General features: G+C 44.6%; 1 protein-coding gene across 1 annotated transcript in view; it reads left to right on the forward strand.

The window, feature by feature from the left end:
- Myo1f (myosin IF) overlaps positions 1–14,005 on the forward strand; it is a 49,831-nt gene that overhangs the window by 7,248 nt on the left and 28,578 nt on the right. The window contains 5 exon segments of the mRNA XM_031349991.1: positions 10,716–10,853; positions 11,282–11,371; positions 11,461–11,555; positions 12,934–13,021; positions 13,108–13,197. Coding sequence (XP_031205851.1) covers positions 10,716–10,853; positions 11,282–11,371; positions 11,461–11,555; positions 12,934–13,021; positions 13,108–13,197 — 501 coding nt within the window.

Genomic DNA, 14,005 nt, shown 5'->3' on the forward strand with positions numbered 1-14,005 from the left:
TCATATACCCACTTAGCCTTTGCACCTTCCAACATGGCCTCTCCTTGAGACACTGTCTTCCTCGACCATTCAGAGCTTCAAGAGTGAAGATTAGACTCCATGAGTGGAGATTAGACTCCTTCTGCCTAGGCCAGGCTTGTACCTGCTCCAAGCACTGATAGGTATCAGGAAGTGTGTTCACTGCACTACAAAGCTTTGCAAGCCTGAGCCCCTACAAGAGCCACCACCTTGACCACAAACAGTCCCTCCCTTTAATAGCATGAAGAAGGTCTTGACATCTTTCACCCACCTCCAACCCCACTCCACCCCACCCCCATGTAGGCAGAGCTGACTAAAGAGATAGAGGAAGAATCTGCCTTCCACTTCTCACCATAGCCACCCACCACCCCAGTGTCTTTCACAAGAGACAGCAGATTGAGTCATATTTAGCTGTGGTCAACTGAGACCACAAACCTGTTTGTTGCAACTGCTCCCACCCACAGTTCAAGGAAGGAACTCAGGAACATATAGTTTCAACTTGAACCAGGGAGACAAATGAGTAGTTTTGAGAGGGGACAAGAGACTGTCTTAACCCCAGGGTACTTCATCCATTCCCTTATTTGATTATTTAGCTAAGTTTTAAAAGATTTATTTTTATTTTATGTGTGTTTTGTCTGCATGCATGTCTGTACCACGTGCACGCAGGGCCCTAGGAGGCCAAAAGAGGACGTCAGATTCCCTGGAACTAGAGTCAGTTGTAAGCCATTGACTGGGTGCTGGGAACCAAGCCAGGTCTTCTGCAAGAGCAGTCAGTGCTCTTAACTGCTGAGCACTGGCTGCACCAACACATCCCCATAGCTAGTTTGAGACAAGGTCTCATGTAGGCTAGTATCCAATTGAGTGCATTCTTGAACTCCTGTATTTTCTTGCCTCCACCCACTGAATAATGAGATTTAAGATGTATACCACTATACTCAGTATATGTTGTGTTGGAGATAGAATCCAGGGCTTCATGCAAGCTAGATAAACACTCTGCTAACCAAGCAACATCCCCAAAACCCTGCCTCTATCTCACAAGTAGCAAGGAGTACACATAGGAAATCACTGATGATTTTATGACACAGAAGAGCTCAGAGCAGCTGGAGGAGCTTGGATGTTGAAGGCAGGACAGACAGTGAGTGAATGTCATGAGATTGAGGAGACAGAAGCCACTGAGCAACTGGAGGGAAGAGGGGGAAAAAAACAGAAAGAGGAACCCAACTTTAAAGGCTAGAAGGGCCAAGCCTCTGACCTTGAGGCACCATAGTTTTCTCTTTTGAAAATGGGCCTAATAATAGTACCAGTACTACCCTCTGTATGTTGAAAGGAAGAGTTGAAGTAATCCACTTAAAAATCCTGGTCACAAGACTGGAGCAATGGCTCAGTAGTAAACAGTACTGATGCTCTATTGTAAGAATAAAAGTTAAGGGATCTGCATCTACATCCTGTCTATTACCTCCAGGTCCTAAAGATCCAACTCTTCTGTCTTTCACATAAACACAGGTGCCAGTATCCATGCCCACACAGACACACATATTTGTATATACATACATACATACATGTATACATATTTTTTTAAGCTTAGCCATGTAGATCATGACTTAGTCATAGTGTGTAGGTCAGTTGGTAGAGAGCTTGCATAGTATGCATGAAGTCCTGGGTTTGATACCTAGCACTCCACAAAACACAAGTAATGGGTGTGATAGTGCACATATGTCCTCTCACATTGGGGAAGCCAAGGCAATCGATCAGAATCTCAAGGTCATCCTTGGCAACATAACAGGTTTGAGGCTGGCCTGGACTATATGACTCTGCCTCACCACCCTTTACTAGAGAATTATAGATATTATGATCCTTGCCCCAAAGCCTACCTTAGTGGGTTCTATGCTTGCCTTTACATATATGTGTATGTAATATACATACATATATATGTACACATATATACATATATGTGTAATATACATATATAATATGCATATATCCATTATATATGTATATTATACATATATATTCTTTCTATAATAGTCTTTGCTGACCTAGAACTCACTATGTAGTCCAGGCTGTCCTTAAACCAACAGCAATCCACTTGCCTCTGCCTTCGGAGTGCTAGGATTAAGTGCATGGTAGTGCCCTTAATCTAAAAAAAAAAAAAAAAAATGATGGCAAGCAGGATGGCTCAGTGGGAAATGGCACTTTTGAGCAACCCTAGTTATCTAAGCTCAATCCCCAGAACCCATAAAAGTGGATGAAGAGAAATGACTTCACAGTGTTGTCCTCTGGCCTTTACACACGCACACCCATTCATACCATGCACATACACATACAATAGTAATAAATAAAAATTGTAAAAAATGAAAAACACAAAACAAAAAAGCTTAGTAAGGACTGGAAGTGAAACATAATGGTAGAATAACTAGTATCTGTAAGTCTCAGGATTCCAGTTCTGGCACTGAAAAGTTAGTCAAACATTATGGCACTCAGGATGTTGAAGCAGAAGGATCAGTAGTTTAAGACCAGCCTGGGATTCATAGTAATCTCAGGCCAGTTCAAACTTCTGAGGAAGACCTTAAGCCCAAACAAGAAGTTTATCCTATGCAGTAAATGAATGTTAGGAAGCTAGCCATGGTTGCTATTGTTATTTACTGTGATCACCAAACAAGAGCCCTTCCCTGGCACTCTACAGACCTATACTCCCCTTCCGCCCCATCAGCCACTTACACAGCCTGCTTGTCCATAACCCAGCTGTTCTCCACACTTCAGACATTAACTCAGAGAATGGCAGATTCACCTTTTCATATCATACCAAACTCATGAATGACTCCACCCTAATTTTCATGGTCTGGCCTCACCAGCACTGTCTGGTCTTCCTGTCTTGCAAACAGGAAGCTCCCACTGCTATGACCTGACCTTCCTCCCCAGCCTCTGCCCTTCCTCTTCTCAGCCAGACTGGCTGATGGTGAGTCCTCAGAGTCCTACACTTCCCACTATGATATCAGACCAGGATCTTGCCAACAACCTCCCTGGGGTCATTCTCAGAGTGCAGTCGATTTTTAGTAGTTCGGATAGCTTGCGGCTCCCAACACAGCCTCCTCTGACCTAGAGACTTCTGACTTCCCAGGCAGCTCTTCCTTAGCATCTCCAGGTATATGTCACCTTTAATGGATGCACACTGTTGCATTCCATGAACTTCTCCCCTTGCCCTGTCTCCTTCATGTAGAGAAAGATCTTGTTGCATCATACCCAGTACTTTTTTTTTCTTGCAATGCCAGGGGAGAACCCAGGATCCTGTGCATGTAAAGGTATAAAGGCAAGTATAGAACCCACCAAGGTGGGCCATGAAGCAATGAACCCCCTATAGTCCCTCTAGTAAAGGATGATATAGCTCAAGAGTGAAACCCCGACCTAGACTTACCCAGTGAGGGACTAGGGAATGGCTCAGGAGTAGAGTCCCTGCCTAGAATCCCGCAGTGACAGGCTAGGGCGTGGCTCGGGGGTGGAACTCTTGGCTAAAATCTCCCAGTGAGGTGCTGGGGGTACAGCTCAGGGGTGGAGGCTCTGCCTAGAATTTCCCAGTGAGAGGCTGGGAGTGGGGTCCAGGGGTGAAGCCACACCTAGAAACTTCAAGTGAGAGGCTGGGGTTGGCTCAGGAGTAGAATGCCTGCTTAGCGTTCAAGTGTGAGGCCCTGGGTTCTATCCCCTGTTTCAACAAGAATGAAAGAAAGGAAAAAGAACAGTATGGAAGAAAGGAAAATAAATTCATGTAATCCCCTGCAATGCAGTGGAGAAAGTTATGAGTGCTAAAATATGTATCTGCAAATCTAAAAGTGATCACACTAGTGGTCTAAAATCGCAGTGAAGCCACCAGCTGTGCCCACCTGTGCAAGGGCTCAGATGAAGGCTCAAGAGGAACACTGAGACGGATTATTGGGAGTAGGGATTTTGTTAAAAGTTATTAACACCATGGACAGACAGACTGAATTGCAAAAGTATATACCCCAAGCTCTGAGGAGAGTTCAGGCACCAACACTAGAGGGGGACAACATGGCAGGGACTCTGAAGAGAGTAAATCAGGGTCCGGTGGCACAAGTAATAGTGTCAGCCATCCCTTTCTGAGGATGGAGGTTTACAACACAAGACTACAGCCAGGTTCTCTGACTTCCAAGCAGGCTCCAGCGTTATGGAATTACAGGCATGTATGTGTCACTGCACCCGGTTCAAACTTGAGTATCAATAAAATACACAGGTGAAAAATTCCACACCTGACCTCATGTGGAAGCCCTAGAGAAACTCAGGTACACTAAATAGGATGTATAAAATGACCTTCAGGCTGGGCAGTGGTGGTGCACGCCTTTAATCCCAGCACTTGGGAGGCAGAGGCAGGTGGATTTCTGAGTTTGAGGCCAGCCTGGTCTACAGAGGAGTGAGTTCCAAGGACAGCCAGGGCTATACAGAAAAACCATCTCAAAAAGCTAGATACCCTAACACGTGAGCCAGTATTCCCTCTGTGGCAAAGTCCTGTGAGCAGTGAAGACAGCACCCACTGGCACTGGGAGGTTTCACTGCTGACTGATGAAGGTTGTGTTTGCTCTCCAAGTATCTTGTATGGTCTCCAGATGCACATCATAATGAATAAATGGCCAGTCCTAGGCTTAAAGCAATTAAGTAACTAAAATGACTGCCTTAGTCAGGGTTTCTATTCCTGCGCAAAACATCATGACTAAGAAGCAAGTTGGAGAGGTTTTGTTTATTCAGCTTACACTTCCACATTGCTGTTCATCACCAAAGGAAGTCAGGACTGGAAATCACGCAGGTCAGGAAGCAGGAGCTGATGCAGAGGCCATGGAGGGATGTTACTTACTGGCTTGCTTCCCCTGTCTTACTCAGCTTGCTTTCTTATAGAACCCAAGACTACCATCCCAGAGATGGCACCACCCACAGGGGGCCCTCCCCCACTTGATCACTAATTTGAGAAAATGCCTTACAGCTGGATCTCATGGAAGCATTTCCTCACCTGAAGCTCCTTTCTCTGTGATAACTCCAGCTTGTGTCAAGTTGACACACAAAACCAGCCAGTAAAATGACATTTCTGCTATGTATAGCTCTAAAGGAAACATCAGTGAATTTCCTGATGAAACTTGGGTCCTGGTCCCCAAATATCTCATGATATATGTACAAATATTCCAAAGTAAAATATTTTTTGAGACAGGGTCTCATTTATCCCTGGCTAACCTCCAATTTAACCTATTATAGCTGAGGATGCACTTGAACTAATTCTCCTGCCTCTGCCTCCTGAGTGCTGGAAGGAGTGGTATACACCAACAGTGTCAGGTGTTATGCAGTGCTGGGGATGGAGCCCAGAGCTTTGTGCATGCTAGGCAACTGCTCTACTAAATGAATCACATTCCAGACATTGGGGGAGGGTAGTAAAAAATGTGTATATTTATTTATTTTGTCTGTGTAAATGTATGTGTAGGTGTGCCCACACATAGAAACCTCTGTGCATGCTTGCACTAGATAGAAGAGAGTGGCAGGGTCCTCCTCCATCACGCTCCATTCAGTCTTCTGAGGCAGAGTCTCTTCCTGAACTTCTTGCTAGGCTGAAGCCCCAAACTCCAGCAATCCTTCTGTCTCCAAACAGTCTTGCACCCAGAGCTGGGATTACAGTCATTTTTTCAGAGATGCCCAGCTTACTACACAGTAAATCTCTCATGATTTTGGAGCAAGTGCTCTTGCATTCCAACCCATCTCTGCAGCCTTTTTTTAAAATTTGTTTTGTCTTGTTTGAGACAGAGTCTCATTCTGCAGCCCAGGCTGTCCCTAAGCCCCTGGCAATCTTACCTTAGTCTCCCAAGCATGGGGAACCACCATTCTTGGGATTCCAAAATGGGTTTGCTGCTTGGTGTTTTTGGTAGTGGTGGTGGGTTTTGAGTTTTGTTTTACATTGGTTTGATTTGGTTTGGTTTTGGTTTTGGTTTTGGTTTTGCTCATTGGTTGATTGGTTTGTTGTTTAAAAATAAGAAACTTGAAGCACTTCAGATTTCTAACATTTTGATTAAAGATACTCAGCTGGTATTGATTTTCGCTTTATACATAAAATATTTTTGTTGAACCAAGAGTGTTGATGATGATGTTAATCCTTAACTCAGAGGTAGATCCAGGAGATATCTGTGAGTTAAAAGGAGACTTGTCTACATAGTGAGTCAGTCTCCCCTCTTCCAGCTCTAATTCATTGTGTGCAGGCACCTACCCACTAAAAATGTCAGCTACATCCCCATCTCTAAGAACCAGAAATAGTCACACTGGCTATGGGTATAGCTCAGTAGTAGATCACTTTCCTCACATGCACAAGGCTCTGTATTCCAAACTCTGCTTCCTCAAAGTTCTACTAGGGACACCATGCCCTGGTTCAGAACTCCTGAAGGTGTTTATCCCTATTTACTTGTATGTCCCAGCCTTTTTGCCCCCTGAGCACATAATCATCCTTTGTACACAAAGAATCCCCAGACCTTCAGACTTTAAAGTATCTCTTTTTTTCAGTCCAGTGTCCATCCATGCCCACCTCTCTTACCATAGCATATCTTCTGTATAAGTTACTCTTCTATTGCTGTGATAAGACACCATGATCAAGGTAACCTATAGAAGGAAGTGGTCTGTGAAGGTTTGAATAAGCATAGTCCCATCAGCTCTTATGTTTGAATATGTTAGTTTGAGATGTTAGTCTCAGCGTATGGCACGGTTTGGGCAGTTGGGAGGTGTGGCCAGCTTGGAGGAGTATGTCACTGGGGGGCAGGCTTTGAGGTTTCAAAACTCATACCATTCCCAATGTGCCCTCTCTGCCTACTAATTATGGATCAGGAGTAAGCTCTCAGCTGTTCCTGCCACAATGACTTTGCTCGGCCACCCTGAACTCTAACCCTCTGGAGCTGTAAGTAGAATTTCACTTTTTTAAAAAGACTTGGTCACAGTGTTTCATCACAGCAATAGAAAAGTAACTAAGCAGGTTTATTTGGGACTTATGGTTCCAGAGGGATAAGAGTCCATCACCATCAGCATGGGGAATTGTAGGAGCAGGAAGGCATGGTAACTGGACTTAGAATATGAGAACTCACATCTCAAACCTCAAGCAGGAAGCAGAGAGACCTAACTGGAAATGGCATGTGTCTGTGAACTCTCAAAGCCTCCCCCAGAAATATAATTCCTGAATAAAGGCCACATCTGCCAAGTTGCCCGCATAATGCTACCACCATCAGAGTAGTGGCCAAAGGATTGAAAAGACTGAGACCGTTGGGGACATCTCATTCAAGCCATCATGGCTCCTTTGTCTCCCCACCCCTAAATGTCCTTCTTTCACTGGCTTTTTCTTCACTGTGACAAAATACCAGACACAGACAATAGGGGAAAGAATGATTCCTGGTTTCATCAGGATCCATTCCTTTGGACCTGAGGAAAATCAGCATATCATAGCACTGGGAGCTTGCTGTAGAGGCTGCTCATTGTATGGTGGTCAGGAAGGAGTGAATGGGAGGCAGGAAAGGAGCTGGTAAAGTGCGTGCTGAGCATGCTCAAAGCCCTGGGTCACATCCCCAGCACTGCATATACCACATATGGTTGTGCACTCTTGCTATGCCAACACTTGATGTAAAGGCAGAAAGCTGAAGCTCCAAACCACCCTTTGCTTCATAGTGAGATTCAGGCCAAACTGGTCTACAAGCTGTGAGGGCTCATTTGAAGGAAGGAAGGAAGGAAGGAAGGAAGGAAAAGGGGACTAAATGAACGAATGGAGGTAAGTATAGACAGGAACACATCCGGGATGTATGTCAAAGCAAAGAATTCACTATAGTTTATATATATATATGCAATTTTAATTACATTGATTGATTGATTGATTGATTGATTGATTGATTGAGAGAATGTGTACATGCTATTGTACACATGTAGAGGACAGAGAACCAGGAGTTGGTTCTCCCTTTCCCATTCTGTGGGTCCAGGAGTTGAACTCAGATCATCAAACTCAGCAGCAATCACCTTTACCCACTGAGCCATACTGTCAGCTCTTTTTAGAGACAGAATCTCACTATATATCCTCAGCTGGACTGAAACTCACTATGTAGGACAAGTTGGCCTCAAACTCATAGAAGTCCTCCCAACTCTAACTTCCTAAGTGCTGGGATTACAGGCATGTCACATGAAGAAAGATCCCTCAAGGAGCTGAAGATATATCTCAGGTAGAAGAGTTCTTGCCTGCATGCCCAAAGTCCTTGGCTTGATCTCCAGCACTTTATAAACTAGACCTGGTGGCACACTGAGAATGTCTCAGGCAGAGAAGTGAATTGCAAAGAGATGAGAAGGAAAACTTGGTTCAGATCGACTTCATCAACATGAATCAAGACTTCTAGCTGGGCAGTAGTAGGGCACACCTTTGATCCCAGCACTCCAGAGGCAGAGGCAGATGGATCTCTGTGAGTTTGAAGCCAGCCTAGGCTATAGAGATAGTTCAAGGACAGTCAAAGCTACACAGAGAAACACAGTCTTGAAAAACTAAAACAAAAACAGAGACTTCTAAAGAGTCTAATGACAAGTGGTTCATTGTTAGCATATTTAAAACACAGTACAATTTGGGGGAAAGTGTCTTGGTTTAATACAGTTCCAGTACACAAAGACTATAATTACATTGAGACTTGACTCAGGGTACATGTCAGTTTTTTCAAAAAGATGGGTTCTAGAGATAGGCTACCTGTGCTAGCTTAAAGGAAGTCTCTAGCCTGGTCTCCATTATACAGATAGCACAGAAGTCATTTGGGCTGTTAGCCACCTCTGGTCCTGGTTATGGGAGCTTAGGAGAGCCCCTAGCTGAAAAGGTCATTGAGATTACTAGCCACCTCCAGTCCTGTTTGTAGGATGGTCTGGCCCAACACAAATCACCAGGCTGTTAATCACTACCAATTCCCTGCTTTCTGGGTGGAAGAATGGGTATTTCATCTTTTCCATTGGAATGATAATCCTGTGTGTTTAACATTCCTGGTCTCCCTGAACATCTGTGGGCACAGGACCTTTGTGCTGTGCTCCCAACAGCACACACCTGTCATTCAAACACTCAGAAAGTCACATCATATCCACAGTGAGGAGCAGAGAGAAGCAGGATCATACTACATAATGAGTTCAAGCCCGGTGTGGTCTACATGAATCTCTGTCTCAAAACAAATCAGTTATTTGTAGACTTGAAGAATAGAGGTGTAACAGGAAGCCATGAACAGGTTTTCTGAAACAGAAAGATAGGATCAGATCAGTCATATGAGAGCTACCTTTACATCACCATGACACACCCTCCTAACAGAAACAGTGCAAATGTAGAGAGACTTATTTTGGAACAGAGCTTCAGGGAGATTTCATTAGCAATGAAGCCATGGCAATAGGATGGTGCCATCCTCTGTGGCAAGCAGGTACAAGGTGAAGGTATGGATGGAAAGATGAACCAAAAGAGAAGTTTCAGGAATGCATGTTGCTTTGGACAGGAAACCAATAGGGGCCTTATTCACCTCCTTAGGTTCCCAGGAGAGGGGGGAGAAACCGGTTTCTTTTTTTGTTATTGTGATAAAATATCCTGACTAAAACAACTTTAAAGGACAAAGAGTTTATTTGGTGCACAGTTCAGGTTACAGTCCATCATTGTGGGGAATTCAAAACAGGGAATTGAAGCAGCCAGTTAGATCAGATCCATAGTCAAGAGCAGAGAGAGAGAGAGAGAGAGAGAGAGAGAGAGAGAGAGAGAGAGAGAGAGAGCCTAATGTGGTAGGACACACCTTTAATCCCAGTACTTGGGAGGCAGAAGCAGGCTAATCGATGTTGAGTTAGAGGCTAATCTGGTCTACATTGTGAGAGCCTGGCTAGTCAGGGCTACCTAGTGAGATAAGAGGGGAGATGGGGTGGGGAACGGAGATGGAGACAAAGACTGACTAATATGCATGCTTACTTGTACCCAACCCTCTTTCTACAAGAACTGGTATAATGCTAGCCTAGAATTCCCCAGTGAAGGGCTGGCATATGGCTGGGGACAATGAGCACAGACATGCCACAGGCCAAACTGACCTAGAGAGTCCATTACTGAGCCTCTTCCCAGGTGATTCTAAATCATGTCAAGTTGACAAAACTAGCTATTACAGCCGGGTGGTGGTGGCGCATGCCTTTAATCCCAGCACTTGGGAGGCAGAGGCAGGCGGATTTCTGAGTTTGAGGCCAGCCTGGTCTACAGAGTGAGTTCCAGGACAGCCAGGGCTGCACAGAAAAACCCTGTCTCGAAAAACCAAAATAAAACAAAACAACAAAACAAAACAAAAAAAAAACAAAAAACAAAACAAAACAAAACAAAAAAAAAACTTTAGCTATTACTGCCAAACAGTGGTGGCACAAGCCTTTAATCTCAGCACTCAGGAGGCAGAGGCAGGTGGATCTCTGAATTCGAGGCCAGACTGGTTTACAGAGATAGTTCCAGGACAGCCAAAGATATACAGAGAAGCCCTGTCTCAAAAAACAAAAACAAAAACAAAAACAAAAAAACAAAACCAACCAAACAAAAATCCTAGCTATTACTGGGGTACCTGAGAAAGAGTGATTCAGAAGCTGGGGGGTGAAGGTAACTGAGATGCCCAACCATGCTCCCCTTCAAGGGCTCATCCGTATTCCACCACCCCCATCCCCAGGGCAGCAAGGAGCGCTTTCACTGGCAGAGTCACAATGTGAAGCAGAGTGGTGTGGATGACATGGTGCTGCTGCCCCAGATCACCGAGGACGCCATTGTGAGCAACCTCCGCAAACGCTTCATGGATGACTACATTTTCGTATCCCAAGCAATGCAAGAGCACAGGAGGATGGCTTTGCAGTAGTAGTTAGGATGAAGTACTGGGACAGGGAAGGATGCCAAAGGAATGGCAGTGCAGAGGGGCCAATGAAAGTCCAGCCTGGGGGTGGAGGGGAAGATGAATAAATGGAGGAAGGATGGACAGATTGAAGGATACATCAAGTAGCAATAGTGCTATGGTTTGAGATTCTGTGGCTACCACAGCACCCCTACCTTGGGAGAGCTAAACCACTACACTACCCCTTCCCCTGTTTCTGGATCCAGCCATCATTTTGTAAGAGACTCAAGGTGCATTCAGGCATCTCATCTCTCTCTCCAAGCAAAAGGTGGTCTTGTCGGGATAGTGAAGGGTAAGAAGTGTTTGGAAAGCAAAACAAGATACTGTATGCTCCTTAACCACCTCTTAAGACATATATTGGCTCAGTACTAATCTCTGTAAACCCCTTCAAGCAGATGCCCTACTTCACTGACCGAGAAATTGACCTCTATCAGGGCGCGGTGAGTCCAGGGTTGGATGGGTGGAAGTATCTCCATACCTACCCCGAAAGCCCCAAAGCTCTGGGCTGAGTCCTGACCTCCCACACCAGGCTCAATATGAGAATCCCCCGCACATCTATGCCCTCACCGACAACATGTACCGGAATATGCTGATCGACTGTGAGAACCAGTGTGTCATTATCAGGTACAGGAGGGTGAGGGATTCTGGAACATTCTATCTAGGCATGTCCTCAAACATGACCACCAAGGGTAGTCTGTCATGAACTTGTAACCATGCAGTGCCGTCCCTCTGTCCCTATTGCTCTGCTCTACTTTCCTTGTATCTCTTGGCTCCTGATACAGTGTATTTGTTCATTTTATTATTTCCCATTTGGCTCCTCCTAAATATAAGCTCCAGGATGGAGGAGATAACTCAGCAGATAAGAGTGATTGCTGTTCAGGAATGAGAACCTGAGTTCAAAATTCCCAGAACTTAGATTAAAAAGCTAGATTATGAACACACAAACCTTTAACTCTAGAATTGGGGAAAACTGAGAGAGGCACGTTACTGGGACTTGCTGGCCACAACCCTAGCTCCAGATTCAGTGAGAAACCCTGTCTCAAGGGAATAAGGCAGAGAGTGATGGAACATCACACCAGATGTCCTCCTCCAGCCCCTGCATATAGGCACATGTGTACATACACACATGTACATGCACCACCAACACATATGCCACCCTCATAACATGTACACACATGTAAAATAATGTGAGAGTATGACATTTTACATTATATTTTTTTATTATTTTGTGGATGTGTATGGATGCATGTATGCCAAGGTATGCATGTAGAAGTCCAAAGACAATTTCCAAGAGTCATTTTTCTCCTCCCACCATCTCAGGAATTGAACTCAGGTATTCAGGCTTGGCAACAGGTACTGAGCCATTTTCCCAGCCCAAGGGACTTCAAAATTATATCTACTTACTTATTTATATTTATTAGGGGTGCCACATGCCACAGTACAAGTGTGAACATCAGAGGACAACTTTTAGGAATCAGGTCTCTGCTTCCACCAAACTCAGCATGGTAGCAAGCACCTTTACCCACTGAGCCATCTCACTAGTCCCTCCTTTTTGAGAGGTGGAAGGCATTTTTTATTTTTAAAAATTTACTATTTGAATTTTAAATGTGGGCATGTTTTGCCCACATGCATATTCGAGCACCATATCCATGCCTGGTGCTCTCAGGGGCCAGAGGAGGGTATTGAATCACTTGGAACTGGAATTACAGGTGGTTATTACCACCATGTAAGTGTTGGGAAGCAAACCCTTGCAGGTCTCTTGCAAGGGTTAACAAGGCCTCTTAATCACTAAGTCATCTCTCCATCCCCTGGGGCAGGGACTTATTTTTTTCAATCTTTCTTGATCACTTTTGAATCTCCGGAACCTAGAGTAGGGGCTGGAACACTGTGGGTGCTTAGTAAAAGAATGAATAAATGCATGAATTAATGAATAACTAGGCATTAGAAAAGGTCTTTTCAATATCACTGGCCACTAACCCTCCCTTCCTCCCACGCTCTGCAGTGGGGAGAGCGGAGCTGGGAAGACAGTGGCTGCTAAATACATCATGGGCTACATCTCCAAGGTGTCTGGTGGAGGAGACAAGGTCCAGGTAAGACAAGAATGGAAGGGAATGTGAGTCCCCAGTTACACTCATCTGACCCAGACTGATCTCTTTCTACCTGGCTCTACCCCTAGCACGTCAAAGACATAATTCTACAGTCAAACCCACTGCTTGAGGCTTTCGGCAATGCCAAGACTGTGCGCAACAACAATTCCAGCCGCTTTGTGAGTCATTATAACCTCAAATGAGCACTTGCTATCTCTCCACACACATGGGCACACATCCATACAAACAAGTATATACACATAGGTACAAACATACATGCATGCACACACACATACTTGTATGGCAAGTACTTCACTCACTGAACCTTCTCCCTAGCATCCATGTTTCTTTTTGTGTGTGGGTGCATGCAATGTGTGGATGCACACTTAATATGTGCACATGAACATTTAACATGAAAACATGTGGGTGCCAAAGGTCGACACTGGGTGTTTTCCTCAATAGCTCATCACCTTACTATTTTTTTTTGTTTTATTAATATTTATTTTGTACATATGAGTGTTTTGAATGTATGTCTGAGCACCATGTGAGTGCATGGTGCCCTTGGAGACCAGAAGATGGCACTAGAACTCCTGGAACTAGAGTAACAGAGGGTTGTGAACAGACATGGGGATGCTGTACATAGAACCCAGTCCTCTGAAAGAGCAGTGTTGTTTACTCCTGAACTATAGCTACAGCCCTCTTCTGTTCTATTTTTTGAGACAAGGTTTCTTGCTGAATCTGGAGCCACTCAAGAAAGATCCCATTTAATCCCCAGCGTCCATGTAAAAGCTGGATATGATAGTACACACCTATGACACTAGGAACTACAGACAGAAGGATCCAGAGAAACACTTTAGCCATTCAGTCTAGCCAGTCAGTGAGCTCTAGATTCACTGAGAGATCTTGTCTCAAGAAATAAAGTAGAGGGGCTGGAGTGAAGGCTCAGCATTTAAGAGTGTGACCTGAGTTCTGATCCCCATCATGGGA

Source organism: Mastomys coucha, unplaced genomic scaffold, assembly GCF_008632895.1.
Source record: "Mastomys coucha isolate ucsf_1 unplaced genomic scaffold, UCSF_Mcou_1 pScaffold4, whole genome shotgun sequence".
Classification (NCBI taxonomy): Eukaryota; Metazoa; Chordata; class Mammalia; order Rodentia; family Muridae; genus Mastomys; species Mastomys coucha.